The sequence below is a fragment of the Rattus rattus genome, chromosome X (genome assembly GCF_011064425.1).
Source record: "Rattus rattus isolate New Zealand chromosome X, Rrattus_CSIRO_v1, whole genome shotgun sequence".
Taxonomy (NCBI): Eukaryota; Metazoa; Chordata; class Mammalia; order Rodentia; family Muridae; genus Rattus; species Rattus rattus.
In genome coordinates this window covers 31,797,335-31,821,570 of record NC_046172.1, presented here as the reverse complement: position 1 = coordinate 31,821,570, position 24,236 = coordinate 31,797,335, and the positions used below count along the sequence as shown (strand labels likewise).

Genomic DNA, 24,236 nt, shown 5'->3' with positions numbered 1-24,236 from the left:
AATTTGTTACATACCACTGTAGTTTTTCTAACTCTTCCGGCGAGGAAGGGCAGGGAGTCCTGGGGGAACAGCAGCACTGTTCTAAAGGAGACAAAAAGAAAAAGAAGAAAAAAATGTAGGGTCAAGAATAAAGAAAAAGAAACCCATATTAATATATGACTATCATACTGACAGGCTGTGATTTTAAAGAGTAATTGTCTAGAATCAGTGGCAAAATTTATTGACTGTGTTTGATATTCACACACACACATATAAAATATATAATTTGCTAAATTATTTTTTGAGTGACTAACATTCTTTTCTGTTTGGTTATGTGCTTACAAGATCAATCTCTCTTTAGAAACTCCAAAGAAGTATTAAGAAGTAAATATATCCTGAAGAAAATTAGCTTAAGTGAAATAGGCCAGGCATAGAAAACAAACATCACACGATCTTACTCACTTGCAGAATCCACAAAGGTCTAACTCATAGGAACAGAGAATGAAATGGGGGTTACCAGATGAGACAAAAGGGGAAAACTGGAGAATTTTGGGCTAAAGGATACAAAATTCAGTTAGACTTCAAGAGACCTATTTTGTGACCTGGTGACTATAGTTAATATGTTATATACTTGAAAATTATTGAGAATACATTTTAAGTGTTCCATCACAAAAAGAAAAATGTAAGTATGCAAGTTAATGCGCATGCTTAATAGCCTGCCCTGGAAATTCTACAATGTACACCAAAACGTCAGTGTACACATAAATACATAAATAGCTTACATGCAATTAAAAATGAATCAGACAAGGCCTAGCCACATTCCATTGAATGAATAATCTACACAGAGCCCTCCATCAAAATTCATGTGAAAAAGAGTGCAGCCACAGAGACATCTTACCCATTGGCCGAATCTGTACACTTTTGAAAGTAACCATCATGGCACACACATTCATGGTCTCATTCAGTTTTACTGTGAATGTACAGTTTAATGTGCTGTAAAGAGAAACATGCAACCAGGATGTTAGTATGTACGTACAGTATAGATTAGAAATCTGCCTATACTTTGTAATGACTTTTGCAAATCAAGAGTGAGGAGAGGGACATTGATAGTGTTTTCTTTGCAATATTACCACACTAGCCTCACAAATACCCATTTTCTTGGATTTCATGACTATTTTTGGTTGCCAATGTGACTGCATCTGGAATTAACTAAAACCAAACGCCTTTGACAGAGTTGTTTGTTTCTTTGTTTTTCATTTGAAATGAGAAAGTACACATCCAGATCTTTTGAGGTGGGAAGATCTACCTTCAATCTGGGCCACACCTGCTGACATGGAAGAAAGAAACTTGCTCTCTCTTTGCCTGCTTGCTGTCACTCTTGATAGCAAGTCCATTCCTTCCCTGGCATTAAAGCCTACTTCTCTGGAATTCTAGAGTATAATGGAGAACAGCTGAGACATCCAACATTGTGAACTGAACAACTACTAGATACTTGGCCCTTCTCTTGGTAGACAAACGTTGTTCGATTAGTTGGACCACAGCCAACAAGTTATTCTAATAAATCTCCTTGATATAGATATAGGTATAATTACAAATACACACACACACACTCTCGCGTGCACACACACACACACACACACACACACACACACACACACACACATTCTATAATTTATGTTTCTCTAAAGAACCCTGATAATACACGTGGTCTGTACTTCACCCTCAAAGCTTTATTATAAAAGACATCAAGTTCACATTCACAGGTGCTTCAGACCAGAGACCTGTCTACATCTGCTCCTGATTGGCTTTGCCGGCACATACAACTTGGCTGCAAAAGACGAGCAGCTACATTTAAAATTGTAAAAAAACAAAACCAAAATAAACAACAACAACCCCCCCCAAAAAAAAATCTGGTGTCATTTCAAATTCCAACATAGAAACCTTTCTATAAACTAGCCTAGCTAAATGTAAAGGTCTTTTAAATCCCAAATCTTCCCACAGTTGAATCTAGATATAAGACGACTAATATTTTAAGCTGCTCTCTCCATGACTAATGTAGGTGGAAAGAAATTAATGCTGCAAACATTGGAGGGAGATAGAAAAATGAAGTAGATAGTATGTGGGGATTCCATGTACAGTTTCACATAAGACTTGCCATGATTTGCATCAGTGAAAAGTTGATAAGTGAAAATTGTCATTCAAACTGGCTTCAAATGCTCCGAGTTCTTGTAGACTTCACCACTTTACAAGCAACTGACTTAGCAACCAGGGCCACCACAGCACAGAACTTAAATCTATTTAGCTGTACAGCTCCCAGTAAATGCTTTGCTCCTGTTTTTGTCTTTTCTTTTGCATTCTATATGTTTCTGTCCCCATATCTCATTTCCCAAGCTCCTTTTCTTAGGTCTTCCGTTCTATCTGACTTTATCTTGCTTGGCCTAACATGAGCCATTTCAGCGCTAACGACACTGATGGTCCAAAGAATTGAGACGAAAGGTGTTAACAGAATGATTTATATTTATAAAAATATATAAATGTAAAATACTACCAATATTTATGTTAGAGGAAAGCATTTGAATTGACAATTTAACTAAGCTTGCATGGTACTTTGTTTCCATAAATGGAGAAAAGATATCGATAAAAATTAAACATGGCTTACTTTTGGGACTCTGCTGTAGCACACACTATAAAGTAAGTCTGAAATAAATAAACAAATATATATATATATACACACACATACATACATTATTTTAACAGTTAGAAACGTCAGAAAAGACAATGCAGGGCTAATCACAGAACCACAAGAACCTCTAGAGATATTCTGTACGCTCTCCTGAGTTCTCAACATAGCACAGGAGACACTCGGGCCTTACACGCTCTGTTTGGAGGCTCCCAGTGTTAGAAAGCTTACTTACACACAAGGTAGCTCGATCTCCCAGAGGTTTTATTTGAAGAAACTTTTGGTCTTACATAACAGCAATCCTAACTCCTCACAGTGCACACTTAGAGCTCCTCCTTCAGAGTTTTGGAGCAATGCAACAGGTTCATTCACTCTTTTAGCATGACAGATTTGGGAGAACCTGAATATGTATCTCCCAAGAATGCAGAATTCTACACACCTTCCCCCGGAATAATAATGATAAGCAAGCTCTAGGGTATACGATGGTTACCTCACTTAAGGTCTGTAGAGTTTTGTTGAGTTCTGTTCGCCTGTGAAGAGAATGAGAGAAAGTAACATGAAGGAGATGTGAAATTCAAAACAAGGTAGCTTTTTAAGCAATTACATCAGGCATGTAGCATGGACTGCTTACAGTGTTCACTCTGAAGAGACATGGGTCATAATAAGAGATTGCTCTGTGGGGAAAATAAATTATTTATGAGACAAGGAAAACTAACCAGAAGGGAGATGGATCAGTCCTAGCTAAGAGCAAGATATGAATTATGGTTGAGCAATCGTGTTATTCATTAGGCTACTGCAAACCCCAAGGCAACTTCTTCTGGCAGACAGCCAAAGAAAGAGCTGGCCCAGGGCAAAGATTTCTGAGAATGGTAAGTCACTCATCCTGGCCTTCTCGTCTTCATCTGCCTTCAATGGACACAGCTTTCTCTCTGTATGATTCCAGCCCTGTCTCCCTCTCATCCAACATCCCCGTGGGAATTTTTCTCATTCCTCGCCTCCATTTCTGCTTCTACAATATTTTCGTTTCTTCAATTTGTCAGACTTTCACTGAAGTTCAGATGAAAGAATTCTAGCTAAAGAATTTACTCTTCTCAAGAGAGGTGACTCTGCCCTCCAGGAGACACTTGTCTGGAACCATTTCTGGTTGTTACACCAAGGAGGCTGCTGCTGGCATCTGCTGGGGTGAGGCTAGGGATGCTGCTAAATATCCTACAATGTATGGACACGGTCCCCATGACAGTGAACTCTCTGTCCCTAGAGGGCAACATTGCTGAGGTTGAGAATGCCCTGCTCTGGGAAATGGGTAACAAACAGTGCTAGGTGACTGTAGATAAGATCTGGACAAGAAGTGCATAAAAGTAGTACTAGCTTCCCAAGCTCACATTTGCTAAACTGTGCCTTCTCTCTGTTGGTTTCTGTGGTCCTAGCCACTCTTTCTGCTCTATATTTACATCTGTAGATTGTCCTTTGGTAGCTGATCCATGCTGTATTCATGAAGCTGTTCCTCTCAGCAGCAGTAGAAAGCCTATGGTCTAACTGGGGACATGAATAATACATCTCATTGTCTTTGGAAGTTCTTGCAAGCTGATGTGTAACCAAGATATCCTTTCAGATGATGTAACCAAGATATCCTTTCAGACCTTTCATTCTTTCTTCCTTCCTCCCTTTCTTCCTTCTTTCCTTCCTCCCTTCTGTTCTTTCTTTCTTTCTTTCTTTCTTTCTTTCTTTCTTTCTTTCTTTCTTTCTTTCTTTCTTTCGGACAGGGTCTTTCTATGCAGTGTTAGGTATTTCAGAACTTGCTACATAGACAAAGCTGGTCTTAAAATCAAGAGATTTACCTGTCTCTGCCTTCCAAGTTCTGGGATTAAAGGCATGTGCTACAATGCCCAGTGTTCCCTCTGACTTTTAAGTCACTAATGTTTCATGACCATATAAACAAATGGTATATATATAGTAAGGTGTGTCCCATCTTTTGACATTGTGTCACAATGTTTTAATCCGAAAAGTTCATATTAAAAACCCATGCAATTGAGTTACCTTCCCTCCAAAAACACTTAATAAAATGTTTTAAGGCTATTTCCAATTTTGTGTTGGGCCTCTTTTATATCTCTCTTTGGTTGCATGTGGCTTGTGGACCATAGCTTGAGCACTCTTTCAAAAAGTCTGGACTTGAGCTTGTCTAACAATAATACTGGATAATGAATTGCATTAAAATTCCAATACCAACTCAGGGGAAGCTGTTGGTTAATTTCAGAGCACCAGAGGGACCATCCTTAGGAGACTGTTAATTGAGGACAGATAAGATGGTTGGGTTTGCAAAGTAGGCAAGAACTAATTTGCTCTGTTTCCTTTGTGGCTCTGTATCATATTCTTGATCTCCAAAAGTAAAAATAGCTCAGTGTGTATCTTTTCACAAGGTATATATGAAGTTTTAAAACAAATGCCAAATTACTTACTTCAGTTCGCTTAGAGACAGGACTCCAGCGAAGGTGCTGTTAACTATATCTTGATTCTGTTGGAGGTGAGAACTCATTAGGAAGACAGAAAACATCATGTTTAAACACATTCTCTGACAAGAGGTTTCCTTTTTAGCCACCTGAGGAATTATGCCCTAAAGAGTGAATCATAGCCCCAAGAGTGAATTGATATTGGATGAGCCAATCCAGTTTTATTTATTTTTAAAGTGTCAGAGTCAGTCAGTTCTGTATTTCTTCCATTCAAGGGCTCCCCAAAAACAGTGCTATGAAAATTCTCCTCATGGCAGGTTTCAGAGTTAAGGTACATCTGTATAAAAAGAGAAAACTAATAGTACCATTGCTGTATTTCTAGCACTCAGATCACAGCCTGGCATGTAGTAGGCATTTGGAGATAGTCAATGAATGAAGAATCACATTTGGTCTAGATCCTCTGGGTTCCAGGAAAGTATATATCAGTGTACTTGAATTCCCCAAGTGTAGAACACAACCACATCTGGAAGATTTTTACTAAACTCAATACACATATTTTTTGTTGTTTGGAATTTCTAAAGTAATTTGATACTTTTAAGTTGTAATTGGACTGTACAATATTACCATTCTTATCCAACAACAAACCCAGTAAAAACTAAAATAGATCTATTAGAATAATAACATGAATATTATGAATTCAAGCCCTGAAGTACATAGCCAACAAGTCAAGGAGACATATTTTACTTAAATTTGTTCATAAATCAAATATACCAAATATCACAAATAATCTGAATCTTTGATAACTCTTTAGATATATGAAAATGCACTTTGAAAGATTGCAGTTAAAGAAAATCTTGAAAGCCTACCTGAGTAACGTTGTAGTGGTCATCATGTTGAAACACTATCTCGCCTCTAAAAAACACTAAAAATAAATTTTCAGAAAGAAATTTGAGACTTGTGTTCTTACAGTTTGAGGGTTAATACAACACATTAAAAGGTTATTAAATTATTTTCTAAACATTTAATTATATTCTTTGTTTTGAGTCCTACTCCTCTATTCACTGCTTATCAATAGAATTTTTTTAGAAAATCAGAGTTACAACTTTGATGTAGAAAATCAGTAAGAGAGAATACCACCTGCTGCCCAAGATGTTTTCATTTCTTCCTGTTGAAACTATTGCGCTTTAAGATAATTGGGGGTTATGGTTCCAATGTGACATTTCAAATAACATCTTTTAGAGTTGGGGTTACAGTGGCATAGATGAGGGAGGGAGGGAGGGAGGGAGGGAGGGAGGGAGAGAGAGTGTATAAAATTATACACTTTTAAAAAATATCATGGAGGCTAGAGAGATGGATGGCTCAGTAGTTAACAGCACCAGCGGCTCTTCTAGAGGACCTGATTTCAACCACATGGTGGCTCACAAACATTTGTATCTGATTCCCTTTTCTGTTGTACATGAAGAAAAAGTGTGTGTGTGTGTGTGTGTGTGTGTGTGTGTGTGTGTGTGTGATGATTTGTCTCCTTCACATTCTTGTTGAGTGTATTATGAGTTTTATAAGTGTGCAGAGATCAGAAAACTTCTGGATACATGGAACAATAAAAAAGCTACCAGTTTTTGACTCTCGACCTAATTGTTCCTGGCCAGAAAGTACACAGCTTATTCATAGGTCTTTAATGGACCCAGACTGGAAACCTGAAAGAAGTGGAGTTTTTGGCAGGATATCATGGGGTTTCTGGTGCCAGAAGAGTGGGTTCCCTGATGAGGTTGTTTTCACCAGTCACTACGACAAATGGTCAATTCAGTCACTTAATTAGGGAAAACATTACTCCAACTACCTTTCTGGCATCTGTTATTCAAGATGACCATTTTAAAACACATTTTGATTTTCAGTTATCAAATATGATTTAGACTCAAAACAGAACTAGACATTAGTCCCAGCCCAAAACATAGATGATGCCATCAAATAATGATATTATAAGGATATAGTAAAGAGAAGGGTAGGAGAGGGTAGAGGGAAAGAGGAAGAAAAAATAGGAGAAAGTTATATAAATGTATGAAAATAAAATGTATACTTTTTTGTGGTGGTAGGGATTGAATCTAGGGCCTCGCACAGATTAAGCTACCCCTACCACTGAGCCACATCCTTAGCCCACTTTAGAAAAGCAAGCTAACAGCTTTGATTTTTAGTTGTGTGTATATGCATGTGGGGTGTGCATGTGAATGGAGACCAGAAGAGGGCGTAGGATTCCCCTGGAACTGCAGTTATAAGTAGATGTGAGCTGTCCCATAGTTGCTAGGAACCAAACTTACGTCCTCTGCAAAAGCAATATGTTCTCTTAAACTCTGAGACATTTCTCCATCCCTGAAGTATTTAAATAAGAAATTTTCTTGTTTTTAATCTACTCAATTGTACTTTTACTTAAAGTGTTACCTATATTTCTCAGATGAAGTCTAACACTATAAATAGGAACAAAACATGAAGGGTAAAAAAATTCCTCCAATGATTATTACTGGAATTGATAGCAAGACTTTATGTAATAAAATCAATTGTTTTTTTTTTCTTCTCTCTACCCATGATCTCCAATCCAGTTCTGACCTGCCACAGTGTATTTTTCTGTTTTTCACATTTGCTTTCATTGGTCTTAATAAGGAAGAAAGCCCAGAGAGCCAAATCAATGGGAGAAAAGAGGTTGTTTCATGCCTCTGGCCCATTGCAGGAGGAAAAACTATTCCTATTTCAAAAATAGCATTTTCTCAAGAGATTTCCATCTCAATTTTAAAAACACCATGGACAGTGTTAAGAGGGCAAAACATTAACAGTAATGCAATCAGCATTTAATTAAACCAGGTATATATGAAACATTCTAAAAAAATGGTTTGATTTACTCTTAACAAAGGATAATACTTTTTGATTTGGTCATAATGTGTACAGTCAATGTAAAAAGCTTGAGGATTTACTCATAAAAAGTAACTTCCAGCAATCAATAATAATTTTATTATTAACTTTATTCATGCATTAATTGTAAGGCTACTAGAATTAGTGTGGATTTGAAACTCAAGTGAAAATTCTTGTTCTGGAGCCCCATGCTTCATAACATGGAAGCTTGTCTAGCTTCTCTGACTAGGAAATGGGAAGGTCAAGCAGTTAGGTCTAAAGTCTGCTTTTGTTTTTATTAGGGACTTTGTAGTAGCCTGGTTGTATGAAAAGGGGACAGATCAGAAAGGCATGCACAGGCAACGGGAGAAAAACAAACCAATCCTTTCTGTGGAGCAAACATATCTGGCAATGTGTAGTTTTACGGTGCTCACTAGAACTAACCTGAGTCACTGCAAATAGATGACAAATTGCAGATATTTCTCTGGGATTTGACTCCTGAAAGAAAAGAAACCCAGCTGGTTAAGGATGATAATAACTGTGCTGTCAAGAAAATTTGCAAATGAAGGCATCAAATGTAAACTAACAGTATTAAAAAGGTGAACAGAACTTAGCAGGATACATTGCACAAAGAATAAAGGAACATGTTTATTACTTAGATGAGAAGCTATGGGATGTGACTTTACTACTCTTGGCTATATCAGTGTCTGACCTTCAATTCTTCTTTGAAATGTCTTTGTCCCCTTCCTAATTAATCCTTCTCCTGTCTGATATAAATAGAGAACAAAGGAAACGAATCATGTATGGAGAATTTAAGTGGGCTAGTCCTGAATCATAGACCATCCTTTCCTTCCAAGGTAGGAAAATCCTAGAAGACTCTAACATTGGTCTATGCTCACATGTGACAAATACACATTCAAAATAATAGTAATGTCATGATTTCACTCCATAAACAAATGTCACAAAATTCAAGCATATTTGCTGAGTACTCGCTATAATTTCTGGGTATTGAGAGGTCGTATATACAGACCCTGTCCTTAAAGAGCTTACACTCTGGTGGATGATACCGGTTGGGAAATGAAAGGATTGTGTTATGATGCCTACTATCTAGTGAATGATACTAGCAAAGAAATAAAAAGGTTCAGTGATGGACAGGACATCAGGTCATACAAACACACAAAGGAGGGAGAGATGAATGGGAGATTAAATGATCCACGTTAAACAAAACAAAACAGATTTTATGCAGCTCAACCTGAGAAACATTTTCTTCTTTGTGAAGGAAGTGTATCTTGTTTTTATTTGATAAAACTCAAAGTTCCATTTATTAATTGTATCTTTGTGTTGACATGTAAGAAATCCATAGAAAATAGGAGGGTGGGAAAGGATGATCAGGTACTACGTAAACTAATAAAAAAAAAGATCATTCAAAAGATTATTATATTAAACAACATTTAGCCTCCTTGATATGTCATCTTTGTCAGAATTATATATGTAATGTCCAAAAGGCAAGCTTATGTCCACTGGACATTATCAGTTGTTTCTGTGAGAAATTAGTTTGGATGCAAAAATAAAAAAATTACAATTTGACTTGTTTCACAGGACCTGGTTTCTGTCAGAATGATTTATTGGTGTATGAGTGTCATGTGTCAGCTAAATTTAGATTCTGTGAACAAACTGAATTCACACTATGCAAAATACTATGCATCTATAATATGTATTCATGATAGGTAGTAGTGCTTACAATAGCCTTTAACCCACTGGTCTCTTGCTTGCTGTTCTCCACTAAATGTCACCTGCACTTCCATTTTCATGGAAGCTTATCTTTTGCTGCTCTTTCAAATGAGGATTTTCTTTCCCATTTCTAGGACTATTATCTATAATTCGCACCCCTCCCTAAGTACATGGCCATCGACAATTCTTTAAATCTGGACTGAGAACAACTTTAGCTGAGAGTGGTCGGATACTAGTTTAGGTTTTGTGAGTTAGGTGATTTCTGCTGCAACGATTTGAATTTTAGGTAGCAGGAAAGTAGCCCCAGCAAATGATTTAAACAAATAGGCATGGCAGTGTTTCAATATATTCTATTTACAGAAACAGACAGTAAACCGGATATTCCTATTGAAATCAATGAAAAACCCTTGTTAGACATGTCTTGTGGTCTGGGGCTTGCACTGGGCACTTGAAAGTACATCACTTCTTCATTTAAAAAAGGTTTGATCCTTTAGTTCTTTTGCTAATTACATTCTTACTCATTACTATCAGCCCTGTGTTGTCCATGTGTCTTAAGCATGTTAGAAATATCTGTGGATCTGGGGGGTATAGTTTTGGTGATAGGGTGCACACTTTTCATGTGACAGGGACTTGTTCAATTCTCAGCACCTAAACAATCAAACAAACAAACAAACTGGTAGAATTCTTCTGCACGCATGCTCATATCAGCTAACTGTTTATGCTGTCTCTCCTTAGACTAAAAGATTCTTAAAGGGCAGGCACTGGCTGATCACTATTACATAGACCAAAACAGTACAATTTCAGGTAGCCAATAAATATATATCTATTCATTAAGAACAGATTTTTATTTTTTTAAAAGTAGGAAAAAAGACAAAGAAATCATAAATACCAGTCATTTCTTTAGGCTTACTTTAGTTATAAAAAGAAAGTCTTGATGTTGATAATAAATCATACCTGATGCATTGAAGGTTTTTAATATAGTGATTTTAGATTTTTCTGCAAAGAAGCAATTTAAATATTAGAGCAGAATTTTTTGCTTTACAAAAACCAATTTGCCATGAGTATTTTTTTTTAGTGAAGTGCTAAGAAAAGCACACTGTTGAGATTTTGAAGATAACATTGGTCATCTTAGCAGCAGAATGAATGGGACTCTCATTCACAGAACACGAAGCATTGGCCCAGGGTGGGTCTGAGAATTGGAGTCACGTGTTTACCCAGTTAGGTCACACCCATTACACATCCCACTGCTTGAGTAACTCTATGCGTAATTCTAGTTCAGTTTCCAGGCACTACCACTAGACCCATAAATGTGAATTTACAATGAAGGTGGGTAGAACTATGGTCTAGACAGTGCCTTCAGATGACAGGTTATAAAGAACATGTGATTCAGAAGGAAAGTCAGCGTGAATCAGGGCATGCTGAATCAAAATGTTGCTCCAATAATTTACAATCAAGAATCCTGCTTTCTTCTTTAAGGTTAATGCGATACTATCCTCATTGTACTGGGAGATAAAATTGTTCTCAGATAAGTCAAGACCAGCTAGCAATTGTTGCATAACAATCTCACAGTAGAACCACAACTACTTGAGTTAGAGATTCACGTGCAAGTATTAGAAGAGGCAAGCCTTAGGATTATCTTTCCAAAGATATTTGGAGACAAAGTCCCTGGCTCATCCCCCACATGATGAAGAATGTAGTTCAGAAAGCCTTGTGTAAGGAGGATTGACAATTATAAGAGGCTGCATTCAGGGCACAAATTTGTACGAGGAAAGACTAAGCTCAGGCTTGAGACACGCTGAAGAATAATGGTATTATACAATTTCAGAAACATTTGTATGTGTGTTACTGATGAGCTCACGTGGGTGTGTGATTCATGGATAATGACTGCTGGTAATTTTAGAGGTGGATACCATTTTGTGCTGTCGTTAATAATCCTTTATACATTATTTTGTTTGCCTTGGTATTTTTCTCTCCATAGCAAGTGAAACACAACTGTAAAATGACTTGTATTTCCGTAGCTAAATCCATAAAAATATTCAACTTCACTAATAATCAAAAATGAAATAACCTAAGGAAAAAAAGGACAAGATTTAATAATATATAATGTAGTCTCGGCAAAGGTACAGTGAGCCACAAGGCCATTCTCATCCACTGCTGGCAAAATGTTGTGAGTACAATTTTTCTAGAAGGTAATTAGGCAATAGTTCTCAAGAGCATTAAAATATTCATACTGCTGACCCATTATGCCCAGCCCTTGGAACATATTCTATAGAAATCAGGGATGAAGTTCATTGCAGCAAATTCTATTAAAAAATAAAAGCATCTTTAATGCTTAACATATGGCACACAATGGAATATCAAGTCATTAATAGCAAGAGACAATAGGGAATAATTACAATTTAATATTAAATTAAAGGAGAAACATAAAATCTGGGTAAATTATGACTATTTTGCCAAAGCTATATACATAGGATAAGAGTATATGTATATGTATATACGTATATAAATGATCACAAATGAAATTGTACCAAGTTACTAACAATAATAGTTTTAGTAAAGTAATACTAAAGATTAAATATTCTTCTTTATATTTCCCTATACTGTCTATTTTATGAGCTAATCTATATTGTAATAATATTCAAAGCATAAGAAATAGTATCTTTAAGTAGAGTGTTATGGCTGTAATAGGAAGTTTAGGAGTGTAGTGACAACAGCATGATGGCTCAAAGACAGACTCAGAGCAGCAAAGGTTGCAAACCTATGGGAATAAACAAAGGGACAACAGCAGTGCGTTCCTTTGCTAGTCCATTAGACCCTACCTATGAAACCTCAAGAAGCCACAGAAGACAAGTTATGACATACAGAAATAATTCACAATTACCTGTTCTGTTTAAAGTCGACAATACTTCGGAAGCAGCATCTGAAATAATAACAAACAGTATAATGACAGGTTTGGTTAAGAAATGTGACTCTTCCCAGATTCCTTAAACTCTTCAATTTCCTCTAAATCTTGAGTTTAGAGTTCTGCAAAATCTAACAGGTACTAGTCGATGCACCACCTCCATTCTCTATTATTCAGCCCCAAGATGAATTTGGGTACACATTCATTCTTTCAGAATGTGGTTTTCTGAATGCCTATTATGTGTGAAACATATAACACCAATATTTATTAGACCTAACATTTACGTTATTTACTATTTTGTCCCCATTGGAGGAAAGGGGGATTGAAAGATTTTAAGAGTCAGAGGTTGAGGAAGACAGGAGTGAACCAGTATCTTCTAACATGGCAGGACTCCTGCACTCAGGAACTCACAACAACTGTTGTGATCGGCCCAGTTAACCTTCTAACATGAAGTAAAAAGGGGTTCATGAGCTCCTCCTACCCCTAGCTGAGGAGCTTTGGACAGCTGATGCTTCTGGGGAAGAAAGTCAACATTCTTTAAGGGTTAGTCGCCCTTCAGCAGATTGGCTCCACCATCAAGAGTATATGGGTAGTACAAATTGGAGTTGATGGGTTATTAACTTTTTAAAGGACACAAAGTTGGGGTACAGAGGTAAAGGTGGGCCTGGAAGGAATTAGTAAGAAGAGTAAAGGGTGACTTTGAACAAAAACATTGTATGAAATTCTCCCAACATTCATAAAGATGGCCAGGCAGTGGTGCTTCATGCCTGTAATCCCAGCACTTGGGAGGCAGACGCAGGAGGATCTCTGTGAGTTTGAGGCCAGCCTGGTCTACGAATTGAGGTTCACAGAAGAACCCTGTTGCAAAACAACAACAACAACAACAACAACAACAACAACAATGTTAAAAAAGAAAACATGTCCTTTTCTCTCTATGCTAATGAAACTCCTTCATGGATATGACATTTGCAACATGAATAACAACTTTAATAGCCCTGGGGATGCTTTAGTGGCTTTCTCATTATTAATGGCATATTTAAATCAATGCTAGTTTAGGTTTAAAGTTCTTAAGCATTATCGATTTAAGACATTTTTGTTTCAATCCTATTTGATATAAAATTTCATTAAGATTGATCCTGCTGGTATTTCTTCAGATGAAAGAATTCTAGAATCTATTATTAGAAATGAAATTTTAGGGAGAATGGTACAATGCAGACATAGTGGCATATGCCTGCAATCTTAACAATTGGAAGGTCAAGGCCAAACAATTGTGAATTTGAGGCCAGCCTAGGCTACATAGTGAGACCTCATCTCAAAAATGAACAAACAAGCCCCTAAATAAACACAGCACATTGTTATGCTTAAAATGCACCCACATACATCCCACACAATATACAACAGAATTAAATCACTGCTGCCACAGCTAAATGGAAGATAATCTTTTTTATGTGCAAAGTAATTACACACAAAAATGACAACTGTTGGTACTCTCCGTTGGATCAATTATGAATTTAATCACTTTCAATCAGTATAAGACACATCTATGATTATTTAATTCCTCAACTACCACCCACACGGTGGAATTTTATTTAACCAAGACAATCTAAGAAGTGATGGAGTTTGATTGAACTAAGATAGAAAACTGGTTTCCCTCAGAGGGGAGAACAGATGTGCTGCCCCACCTGCCTCCCTGGGATATCATGAAGTTCCTTGTCCTTTTCTCTAACATGATGAAAAGCCAGGTTTCCCCCCATTTCCTGCTATTTAAAAACTGATAAAAATCACCCATAAAGAGACTGTGTTTGGACACCGTGTACCTCCAAATTCGCCCTGAATCATATTGAAGTCACTAGACGTGCTTCTCCCAGTTAAACAATCTGTCATGTCAAGTTTGCTGGCGAGGTGTTAGAGAACAGTAAAATGGAGTACTTTAAAATGTGATTGATGTTTCCAGTATTTTCTGAAGTATTTACAGTGGTAGAGGGATTTTTCCCTTCTTTTATGATCCCAGAAATTATATCCATTAACCAGAATGGTTACTCTCACATGTTTTAAGTTTCGGACTATTGGACGATATGGAATCACTCAGTATATTGAGCTATAATTTAGAGATAGAGATCTTCATTGCTGTGACTCATTATATTCTTTATATTCATAGGAGGGGTTATCAATTTTCACTTGCTTCAGAAACATTCTTACCATTGAGGCTTGGGTTTCTACCTTTTTTTTTAAGGAAGGAGAGAAGACGAAGGCATAATTAAAAGAGAAACTTTAAGAGATCTAAATTGGACTACATCTAGGCTTAAATATTTTCAAAATCTTGCCTGGTGTACCATTGGAGTAGGGAACAAGACTGACAAGAGACGATTCAGCTGGAGGGGGGGGGAGAGAGAGAGAGAGAATATGTTGAAACAATTATATTTCTTTAGAGTCAAGGTTTAAACATATAGCCCTGGCTTGAAACATTTATGAAATTTTAAGAGGTCAGAACTCCTGAGATATGATTATAAAAGTAGGAAAAGTGCTATGAGACTCACAATCATAGAGTCTGCTGCACCTGCATAACACCATGGCAATAAGTTAGGAACCACATTGGAATAAAGTAAATGGTAATTTCACCATTTTTTCCAGCCAAGAGAGTTTTAGAAAACACTTAAAGTCACTCACTCAACTGTCGTCATGGATATATTGATACATTGACTCCATTCTCTTTTAACAATGCCTGCCAACTGCCAATTCTCCCCATGGTAAATTTAGAATGAATATATATGTATATATATATACACACATATATATGTATATAATGTACATGCATATATGTATATAATGTATATATTCATTCTCCATATAATATATTCATATAGTATTCACACAATATATTATGTACATATAAATTTAGAGTATATAATATATATCATATACCATTCAATATTATAGTACCTAATCCATTTCTTGGTAACCCATTTTAAAATATAGCCGCTATTAAGACAGTCAATCAAATTATAGATTTTTTTTGTACAATGACTCCACTAATCCTAGTAAGTCAATCTACTGCACACATTACATGTGGTTAAATATTTAAGAGACTTAGAGATTTGATCTCTACCTAAACACATGAGAAATTTACAAACACTTCGCAACAAAAAATCTTAGTCTTCGAGCTTGATTTTTTCAGCTGGTATGGACAAAATCTGGGTGTGTCAAAGCACTTGTCTGGCCTTTTGCAGACTGTTCATGGGTTAGCTAAACACAGACACACACCCTGTCTGTCCCACATTATTATTTTCATATTTTGTCATTTACTATATTTATTTTTTTAACAATTGCCAGGGTCTTTCTTGAGGAATAAGACTGGTCGTAAGCAATTCAAGTCAAAGTACACTTATGGGGTGAGGCAAAATAATTGACCACAGCCAGTCCTTAATGAATGACTATTAGTCCTTTTGGATGTTGATGAATGGTGACACAATTCAAAGAAGTCTGTGGGCAAGGCTGCCTTCCTCTCTTGACACTACACTGGGTCCTACCATCTGTTTGTGCAGCCCTACCCCCAGACTACACAGCAGCCAGGTTATGACTAGAACTCCAAAAACACTGCTCTCCATTCTTTAAAAGCTGGGTTTTGTGGCCTTTACTATGATTAAGTTTGGCAAAAGCTATTCCACTAGAGCAGTGGTTCTCAACCTTCTTAATGCAGTGACCCTTTAATATAGTTCCTCATGTTGCAGTGACCTCAACCATAAAATTATTTCATTTCTATTTCATAACTGTAATTTTGCGACTGTTATTAATCATAAGGTAATCTATTTTTCTGATGGTCATAGGCAACCCCTATGAAAGGGTCATTTGACCCCTAAAGGGTCACAACCCACAGGTTGAGAAACACTGTACTAGAAGAAAAATACATTAGCATGCTGACCCCTAGAAGTCCAACAGCTAGGGGGCAAACAGACATGGACAAAAGAGGTTCTGCTCTGATGGCTTGAGGTTCAGGGTCTGAATCTTCACCCCTATGACAATCATTTATCTATCATAGAGCAGGAAAATGTGGTCTCTTATTTCATTTTCAAATATCCCATGAAGCAGATACTATTGTTCTCGGTGTATTGAGGAAGAAACTGAGGAAGAAACAGAAAAGCTAAGGAACTTGCTCCAAATCTGAGCTAGCAGTGGAGATGGGAGGGTGGTGGCTTAATTGAAACCCCAAGGGACAGATTGGATCCAGAAAATATATTAATGTGATTAAGATTTCCCCCCACCGAGCCTGTTTCCACATCTACAGCATGAACATAAGGATTCCTATTCTGCAAGATTGAGAGGAATGAGATGTCTGAAGACTTCGGGGCACAATAGTACATGCATAAGAGATGGCTGCTGTTTTTGTTTGTTCCATTTTAATCATTGAATGAATAACAGAGGAAGTTCTTTTTCACAATTGTAAGGATGGCATACCAACTGACTCACAACCATTCTAAGATATGTGGTGTATCAAGAAGAAGACAGCTTGGACTCAAAGAAGCCATGTGCTACCTCCGCGTGACATGGGGCAAGAACCTGTGAGATCTTAGACAAGTTATTCAGTAGCCTTTGGCTTTGTTCTCTCACCATAAGATACTAGGATGCTAGTATCAAAGGATGCTAGTATACGGTTAGTCTCATGCTGTTCTCATACTGCTCTCAATTCCTATAGGTTCTAGTTCTAAAGTTCCCTTCAGTTTATTTGCCTTCTCCTGGTCATGTGTGCCTAAGCTCTTAGAAGCATCCACAAAGAAATTCTGTAAGCGAAGGTACTGAAAGTGTGCATTTAAGAGAACGGACCACTTCATAAATACAATGAATCATGGCATGTTTAAGTTCTTGATGCCGTTTAGATTTGTACGCTAGCAATAATCTCAAACATGGCTGAAGCACTTAAGCAGCTACCCAGTGATGTCCACAGTCTAGTCCCTACAGAGTTCTTCTCCAGCTTCGCCAGGCAATATGAAAGGATGAATATGCTTTTGGCTATTGGTTTTGTAGGTGTATGTTTAATGGCAATGAACTTAAACCAAGCTTCTTAGAGGAAAATAGGTTTGCCGTATCCGACCCTATGCCATACTGCACAGAGAACTTGAGAGTAACACTTTCGTGCGTTTCCCTAAAATCATAAAATAACTCTTACCAGATGGTGACAACAAACTGGAATTACCAGCATTTTCTGTCAAGGAAAAAGATGATTTAGCATTAGTTTGGTTTGTTCACATATTGCCATTAACATTTTTTAATGGCAATCAATATAAATTGAGCTACAGATGGCTACCAAAAGAGGGCAGCATGCGATCTCACTATTGTTTTCCATAACCTGATAGTGTTTCTTTTCAGTTCTTTTTTTTTTTTTTTTTTTTTTTTTTTTTTGGAGCTGGGGACAGAACCCAGGGCCTTGCGCTTGCTAGGCAAGTGCTCTACCACTGAGCCAAATCCCCAACCCTTCTTTTCAGTTCTTTAAAAGGACAGCTTATGCAGTTGGAGCCTAGGGTCAGTTCATGTATAGTCTTTAGGTAGTGGCTTAGTCCCTGGAAGCTCTGGTTGCTTGGCATTGTTGTTCATATGGGGTCTGAACCCCCAGTGAACGGGATTGTTGGGGGGAGGGCGGTAATGCGGGAAGGATGGGGAGGGGAAACACCCATATAGAAGGGGAGGGGGAGGGGTTAGGAGGATGTTGGCCTGGAAACCGGGAAAGGGAATAGCAATTGAAATGTAAATAAGAAATACCCAATTTAATAAAGATGGAGAAAAAAAAGGACAGCTTTCTAGTGAAGCAAGCCTTCCAGTTTCTAACTCTTTTTTTTTTGTGCGTACGTGTGTGCATATGTGCGTGTGTGCATATGTGCGTGAGTGCATATGTGGGTGAGTGCAGATGTGGGTGAGTGCAGATGTGCGTGTGTGTGTGTGTGTGTGTGTGTGTGTGTGTGGTGAGTGCACACATGTGCATGTAAGTGCCAAGCCAGAGGAGAATATCAGGTGATCAGGTGTCATTCCCTAGTCATTCTAGTTTACCCTTTTTTGTTTTGTTTTGTTTTGTTTTGTATTGTTTTAAGACAGAGTCCTTCACTGAATCTGAAAGTCATGTTTGGGCTAGGCTGACTAGCCAGTGAGCTCCTGGAATCTACTTGTCTCTGCTCCCCAACACTGGGCTTATAGGCACATGCAACCATATAGGATTTTTATGTGGGTTCTGGAATTTGAACTCAGGTCTCTTGCTTTCACGGCAAGCACTCTTAAACACTGAGCCATTTCCCCAGGTCCTCGAGTTTTAACTATGAATGGTGCTCTACATGTGGTGTTGTATAAATGAGCGATGTACACTTTAAACTGAGGAGACAGCTAAGACTTTAAGACTTTAAGGTGTTCATCAATGTTCATTAAATGTGTAGCAAAAACGTGCACATCTGCACAAATTATATTTCATTAACTTTGCTTATTTTTTTAACACAAACAGTTGGCCTATTATGCCACCTCTTTCTTCTAAGTTGAACTAGATCAGCCACCATTGGGCGAATAAATTTTAAGAACTGTTGAGTTCTTTGGGGAACATTCTCAGATCCCTTAAAAAGAAAAACACTTTTTGTTTCCTGTTCAGGAAAATAATACATGCTTAGGGCTGGAGAAATGGCTTGGTGGTTAACAGCACTTGCTGTTCTACAGGACCCAGATTCTATTCCCAGTGCCTATATAAAACTCGAGCATGGTCATAACTGCCTGTGACCCCAGTGTTGATGCAGGGCAGAGACAAGTAGATAAATCCTGGAAGCTTACTGGCCTCATCACAGGCAAAACAGTGAGCCTATGGAGGCAAGAAAGGGGTGTCAGATGCCCTGAACTGGAGTTACAGATGGTTATGAGCACACAGGTGGCTTCTAGGGTTAAACCCAGGTCTTTTGGAAGAGCAGCCACCTCTCCAGCCCTAAGATAGACATTTGAAATGTGTTATTCTTTCCTTTTTATTTTGGCATGGTTTTCCCTTTGGATGTGTGCTTACTTTTTCTAGGTCTTGAACTCTCAATATTCTGCTCCATTCTAACCTTTGTGGTCAAACATAGGCAACTCCTCACACATCTCACATGCATGCCTTTTGCCTTCTAACTACTAGGCTGGGGTTCTTTGAGGGTTTGCCTCATCCACCTCCCACTCACCAAAACCATAGGCTTGTCACTCCCAATGAGTCACATATTTGAACTCCATGCCACTCTTAGGAGATAAGATATTTCCATTGTTATAAAGATTCATAAGCAAATAAAGAAAAAAATGGTTTGTTTTTTTCCCAGATTTTTCTTTGGAAACCTGCAAAACAAATCTTAAACTATCACTAATTTGTTAAAGTATTGATTTAAGCCCATAAACAAAATTATTGGAATCTGTCTATAAAATTTACTTAGTATGACTCTTTGACTAATTTTTTTCTGAAGTTTTAAAAAATAAAGTCCATATATTCAATTATGGAGAGGATATTTTTATAATGGAAGGAAGCCAAATAGAGCCTGAAGAATAGGAAGCTCAAGAAAATAGCTCCATGGATGGAGACTCCTTCCCTATATTACTTCCTTAGCATTTTTCCCCAGCACTATTGCCACAACCTCCCAAACTCTAGTGTCAAATGTTCTAGCATGGTGTCAGTGATGCCATATGATTGAGCCACTGTCATTGCCTCTCAGCTTTCATCGTCTCATATCATTTTGACATTTGACCTATTCTTGAACTGAATAGGTCTGATATTAGCAATGGTAAAGAAATTCAAGTTGAAATTGCTTAATTGTAGTGGGTTCTCATGCTAAAACTCTAACAAATTACCAGTAGTGGCTTACAATACAAATTGGTTAACCTAGACTTCTATAGGTCAGAAATCCACTACAGAGCTTGCCAGATGAATGTCAACTTCATGACAAGCTATAGTTCTATCTGGAAGCTCTAGAGGTGAATCCATTTCCTGCTTATTTGAGTTCTTGGCAAACCATGGTTCCTTGTGGTTGTGGGACTGAAGTCCTCATTCTCTTACTAGCTATAGACTGAGGGCCATTCTAAGTTTCAGAATCGTGTTTCCTGTCTCTTGGTTCATTTGTATGTCTTCAAAGTCAGCGATGACAGAATAGAGTAGGCAAGCTCTCATCTGCCATCATTATGTCACTTAAAAACTCACAGGATTTAACTGGGTTATCCAGGCAACCTATGATAATCTCAACATCTCATGGTCTTCAATGTTAATTACATCTGCAATGTCATTTCCACAATGTAAATTTGAACTCTCTTTTAAAACGGGAAGTTTTAGAAGATGACACTTTTATGTCAACTCTCTGGCCCTCTAAAGTATTCTTTGGCTACAGAAGCTGATGGAAATGGCTGGTTCCTCTTTATATCTTAAAACATTTATTGGCTACATCATGCACTTGGCATTTGGACATGTTCAGGAGCATTTTTAATGAGTCTTAGATTGTAAGAAATATAAACAATGAAATTTGATTTGATTCAGGATCTGTGATTAACAGCATTTGTTGCTCTTGCGGAGGACCTGGGTTCAGTTTCTAGCCTCCATGTGTTGCATGTTCATGAACATGAGTAGCTCCAGTTCTCGAAAGAGTACATCTGGTGAGGGTCCTCCTGCTGTGTCATATATGGAAAATAAGGCAAGTGGGCTTACATAACAATTGTGATAACTCCTGTGAGAATGGCATTGTTACATTCAAGAGGGTGGGACCCTCATGACTTAATCAACTTTCAAATGCCCCACCTCTCAATAATACCACAAAGGCAAGTAAATGTCAAATGAGGGTTTTTCAGGGGGAGGGGCAGATCCTAACCATCACATGGGATATCTCTTATTTTCCCAAATAGATGCTTACCAGCTAGTTGCTTTATCTATTATCCTCCAGGCCAGTATCATGGATCTTATAACTAGTCAAAGAAATCATTGATTTGACTGACAAAATCATTATGAAATCTTTATCATAATAGAGTACTTGCCTATCATGTTCAAGGCTCTGGGTTTGATTCTTATCACCAAAATACTTACATGCAAACATACATACATACATACATACATACATACATACACACACAATTGCAAAATAAATATCAGTCAAGAATCAAGTTATGAACTTATGACAGGTAGATCAAGAGGAGAAAATTAACTCAGAGAAAACAGTGGAAAGGTAGAGGTCTAGAACAATCTTTTAGGATTGGAGAAAGAGATATGAAGCAGAAGCTGAAAACATATAGAGATGGGGCTTGTCCAGTTACAAGGGAATCATGGAGGAGGCACAGCCACTATCAGAGATATGGGTAAGTTAATCAGAGAAGGAAATGAACATGCGCATGCGCATGCGCGCGCGCGCGCACACACACACACACACACACACACACACACACACGTTCTTTTCCTTTACACTCCAGTTTTGTTTTGTTTGTTTGCTGTTGTTGTTGTTGCTTTACATTAACATACATTGGCTAAACCTAGCTGGAAGGCAGTTGCAAAGATCAGAGTGGGAGGATGGAGAAGGAATCTGAGAAGGGAAAAGTGATCTAGGCAGCGTCTGTAAAGACTAGAGAAGACTTCTTGGATAACTATTACTCAGAATGTGACAGAGTAGTAGTTATGTCTAACAATCACAACAAAGAGATCATGCAACGGATCTTACAAGTGTGTGCTGAACTGTCCATCCAATATTCATGCCAAAAACTGTTAAAATCCCACAATTATGAGCCCCAACTGCCTCGAGTGGTAACCTCAATAAAACACCGCAATTGATTATTCCTCTTGGCTTAATGTCCGCTCTTTGCTCCCTGACACTACTTTATAAATAAGCCTGAACCCTAATCACGAGAGGCCTTATCTGGAGGCTGCTGAAGTGTTCACTGGGGTAGAGGTTAAGTTTTCGAATGTGAGATGGATGTCCAAAGCTGGGGCAATGCACGCCAGCACACCATCTCTTAAGGTGGGTGGGAATAAGACTTCCTTTTCCAGAAGGGACTATAAAAAATACAGCTAGGGCCCCTTGCATGAGTACTTTTTACCCAACTGAAACACTTCCAGATTAAATTACTATTCCACAGAGACATGGTTAAAAACAAGCCACCACGCTTAGGCACTATTATATGGGAACCCTAAAGAAAACAGTATTTTCTTCTTATATCAGCTTTTCAGAACTTGAGACAACAAACACCCTTCTAGAAAGCACCTTTCCAGACTTTACTACATATGCAGAAAGATGAATAAAAACATTTTCATTTGGCACATTCAAAACTTGTTTATTTGAACCATGACCATCTCACTTCCCACTGCTCAATAAGGACTCTTACACAACATATTTATTAAAAAGATTAATAATGACATAGCCAAAGAAAACTTGAGCTCTTAGCTGATGGAACTTCCCGAGGAGAAAACAGCCATTCTAGGTGGGCTTTCGCCACGATAGGAAGAAGGTGAAATGTGTTCTTGATCATCCAGGACCCAACTCTTTCTTTTCCTCCAGCTTCACATATAACTAGCCCACCCACTTCACCCTTCATCCTCCAGAACTGAGCAGATGTGAGACATCAGCCATTCGGTAGCTCACACACACTGACAAGTATCATTGGCTTCATATGTTTACTAGGAAGGAGCTGCCAGGTCTACAGTTTTGCTTCACTTTCCCCTGAATCCCTCAGATGGGCAGCTCCTTGGCCAGATGTGTGTTTAATTTTGTGACGAACAGTCAAATCTCTGTGGGACATCCACACTACCAAGGTAAAAGACAACACGGACCAACCTGAGGTTTATTTGGTTCCCATGTACTACGATTCATACCCTGTGGCTTCCAGTTGGTCTTGTTCTCCCGTTGTACATTCATTCTCCCTTCCCAACTGCCTGCTCTATTAAGTATTTGGTTCATGTGCCAGCTGTGAGGAGAGCAGTGTCATAAAGTTCCAACCATCCCCCATAGTTTAATTCAGTCAAATCCCTGTAGCAAACTCCTTGTGCAAGGGAGAGTGCTGGAGAGAGCATGAGGGAGGAGGGAGAGTATCTGACTTACTTGTCCTATGTGATTTAACACTGGCTTATATAGTTTGAAACAGAAAACGTCCTAAGACAATTAGATTAAATTGTCTATAATTGTGCTGTCCAAGATGGCAGCCACCATCTTCATGTGACAACTTAAATTTAAATTAATTAGGCAATTAGTTCTTTGGTTGTGGCCATGTCCTCTGTTCTGTCTGTAGTGTTCCAAATGAAGTTGTATATTTTTTTCTAAAAGCAATTTAAACTAATTAAATAAAAAAAAAGCCCCACTGCCCTAGTCAAGATTGAAGTGCTCAGCAGTCACATGTGGCTGGTGGCTACAGCATTGAGCAGGTGTTGTACAGGTTCTATACAACATGTAAAGAACACTTCATCATCACAAAAAGACTTCTAGCTGGCTAATTTCTAGCTGTAGTGCTAATGGCCTGTATTTATCACAAGTCGGGTGTATTACAGGCATGTTTGCTATGTATTAAGTCACAAAGCTCTGAGACAGTTACTGCCTCTTTACAGAAAAGGAAACTCAAACACAAGGTTTAAACACTTGGCTAAATTGGGTAGCTCAGTAAAGATCATAATGGTCACCTCTAC

At 38.0% G+C, this 24,236-nt stretch overlaps 1 protein-coding gene across 1 annotated transcript in view; it reads right to left on the bottom strand.

Moving 5' to 3' along the window:
* Adgrg2 (adhesion G protein-coupled receptor G2) overlaps nucleotides 1–24,236 on the bottom strand; it is a 63,266-nt gene that overhangs the window by 25,461 nt on the left and 13,569 nt on the right. The window contains 11 exon segments of the mRNA XM_032889575.1: nucleotides 15–81; nucleotides 878–972; nucleotides 2,639–2,676; nucleotides 3,150–3,189; nucleotides 5,116–5,171; nucleotides 5,973–6,028; nucleotides 8,428–8,481; nucleotides 10,669–10,710; nucleotides 12,596–12,634; nucleotides 14,941–14,988; nucleotides 17,778–17,813. Of these exon segments, the coding sequence (XP_032745466.1) occupies nucleotides 15–81; nucleotides 878–972; nucleotides 2,639–2,676; nucleotides 3,150–3,189; nucleotides 5,116–5,171; nucleotides 5,973–6,028; nucleotides 8,428–8,481; nucleotides 10,669–10,710; nucleotides 12,596–12,634; nucleotides 14,941–14,988; nucleotides 17,778–17,813 (571 nt within the window).